At 41.9% G+C, this 2500-nt stretch overlaps 1 protein-coding gene across 1 annotated transcript in view; it reads right to left on the bottom strand.

Annotated features, from left to right (window-relative positions):
• The window catches only part of LOC147007313 (uncharacterized), a 47268-nt gene that overhangs the window by 4243 nt on the left and 40525 nt on the right, over window positions 1–2500 (bottom strand). Inside the window, exon 10 of the mRNA XM_085867367.1 lies at window positions 1915–2073. Coding sequence (XP_085723493.1) covers window positions 1915–2073 — 159 coding nt within the window. The remainder of the gene's footprint in view (window positions 1–1914; window positions 2074–2500) is intronic.

The raw sequence follows: 2500 nt of genomic DNA on the forward strand, positions 1-2500 counted from the left end.
TGTGTGTGTGAGTGTGTGTTTGTGCGCAATGGGGGACGTTCTTGTCCGTGAACCCCAAACACAGAATCAAAAACTGAGCAGTCAGTCAAGGCTGAACTTCTGCGCACAATTGTGTGTGTGTGTGTGTGTATGTTGTGAGTGTGATTGTGTGTGAGTGAATGTGAGTGTTTGTGTTGTGTGTGTGATTGTGTGTGTGTGTGTGTGTTGTGTGTGACTGTGATTGTGTGCGTGAGTGTTGTGTGTGAGTGTGATTGTGTGTGTGTGAGTGTTTTGTGTGTGTGTGTGTGAGTGTGTTTGTGCGCATTGGGGGACGTTCTTGTCTGTGAACCCCAAACACAGAATCAAAAACTGAGCATTCAGTCAAGGCTTAACTTCTGCGCACAATTGTGTGTGTGTGTTTTGAGTGTGAGTGTGATTGTGTGTGTGTGAATGTGAGTGTGTGTTGTGTGTGAATGTGAGTGAGTGTGTGTGTGTTGTGTGTGAGTGTGTGTGTGTGTGAGTGTGTTTGAATGTGTGTGTGTGTGTGTGTTGTGTGTGAGTGTGTGTGTGTGTGAGTGTGTTGCGTGGTGTGTTATTGTGTGTGTGTGTGTGTGTGTGTGTGTGTGTGTGTGTTTGTGTCCATGTGTGAGTGTGTGTGCTGTTCAGAAAACATAACATTTCCTCTTTTAAAACTGCCCTGCCTCTGAATATAGTGGAGCACACTCCCACAAAAATTTCTCTCACTCTCACTGACTGTCTCTGTCTCTGTCTCTCTCTGTTTCTGTTTCTCACTCTGTTTCTCACCCCTCTTCGTCTTGACGTTTTCGACGTGACAAGTGGTATTTGCCAGTGATAAATCAATAAAGAAATCCGGAAGCGATTGCGAAATCCAGCCATCTTGTGTTCATGCGTGGCAGATGGGCTGAAAGGGCCTATTTGTACTTCCTGTGATTGTGACGAAATTTACAATGACTCTTCTCCATATTCAAATAATAAATGTTGATTCAAAAATTTCATGACAAAAGCTCAAATGGTGGAAAAGGTTATGGCCTTGCACAGACAGACCAAAGGAAGATGAATCATCCACAACCAAAGAACCAAAGGAAAAGATTGACGGGCCCCAACCTCGCCCGTCAAAGTGATGGACAACCACTGCAATTTCCATCTCCATCTCACCAATGATTATAAGAAGGAAAAACAAAACACAGAATCAACAACTGAGCAGTCAGTCAAGGCTTAACTTCTGCGCACAATTCTGTGTGTGTGTGTGTGTGTGTGTGTGTGTGTGTGTGTGTGTGTGTGTGTGTGTGTGTGTGTGTGTGTGTGTGTGTGTGTGTGTGTGTGTGTGTGTGTGTGTGTGTGTGTGTGTGTGTGTGTGTGCGCGTGTGCTGGCGTGCTTCTGGAGCCCCATTATTTTTGAAATTTTTTGCATTAAACTTCTTCCTCCCCTCAGTTTGTTCCACTTCCTAATTAGACCACTCATAGAAAATTTCGTTGAAATCAATAATTGTCTCGGGGTCCACGAGCCAATCAAAATTGTATCTCAAGTTTATTATTTTATGCAAAAGACAGCTACATTTTTGCAAGGAGTTACTCTGAAAAATAATAGCTCGTGTTTTATCATTCTGCATATTTTCCCTATTTAAGGTTACATTTAATCATCCCACTGTTCATATCCACAAAATTAAGCAAGAGGCAGCGATTTGATAGATATTGACATTATTAAAAAATAGGTGCCTTATGTTTTATAAAATACATTGGAGCTTATGTTATAAATTGGTTACCATTTCTATATTTTAGTCATATAAACCGAACAAAAGGCAGTGCAAGTCAAAAAATGACTTTATTTTTCAAATTTTGAGAGAACCAGTAACATGAATTAAAGCACTTCAATATAATAAACGAATTGAAAATCCACAGTTTGAATCTTGGTACCTCGTATTGCAGTCGTTCACAGTTCATATCAAAGGTGCCAAATGTCACAACACTCCGAGTCTCAGGCGAATTGTCATTTGTAGATTTCCGCTTGTGCAGGTTTTCTGTCTTGCTCCACAACTTGTAACACATTTTGATAATGTTCTTCAGTTTTGGCTGCTGCAAGAAAATCCGAACTCAGTTTTACTCCATGCTCAGCACAATCATTTACCACATTCATGGCATCAACATTAACAACAGAAGCTTGGAATGCAGCAGAGTTTGACCAGCTTCCAACATCCTCTGCAAGAAACTCATGGTCTATCTCGAGAATTTGAAGAGTGAACCAAGAATCTTGGCTGATTAAATCAGCAAGCGTAGTGGACCGATTGATGCCTGGAGGGAACTTGGGCTTCCCAAACCCAGTGCCAAAACGGTCACATGGCATGTGTATAACCTCTGGAGGTTTAACAGTCAACAGTCTATCAGGTAGTGCCCGTTTCTCCTCTTGCGGTACTTTGTTACTGAAGAGTGCGAGAAGTACCATCTCTGCAGTGAGGTACCAGAGATGGCGTTGAAAAACTCTGACTGCAATTATGGAAACCTC

Source organism: Eptatretus burgeri, unplaced genomic scaffold, assembly GCF_056783735.1.
Source record: "Eptatretus burgeri isolate ZD-2024b unplaced genomic scaffold, Ebu_testis_v1 Ebu_testis_scaffold_327, whole genome shotgun sequence".
Classification (NCBI taxonomy): Eukaryota; Metazoa; Chordata; class Myxini; order Myxiniformes; family Myxinidae; genus Eptatretus; species Eptatretus burgeri.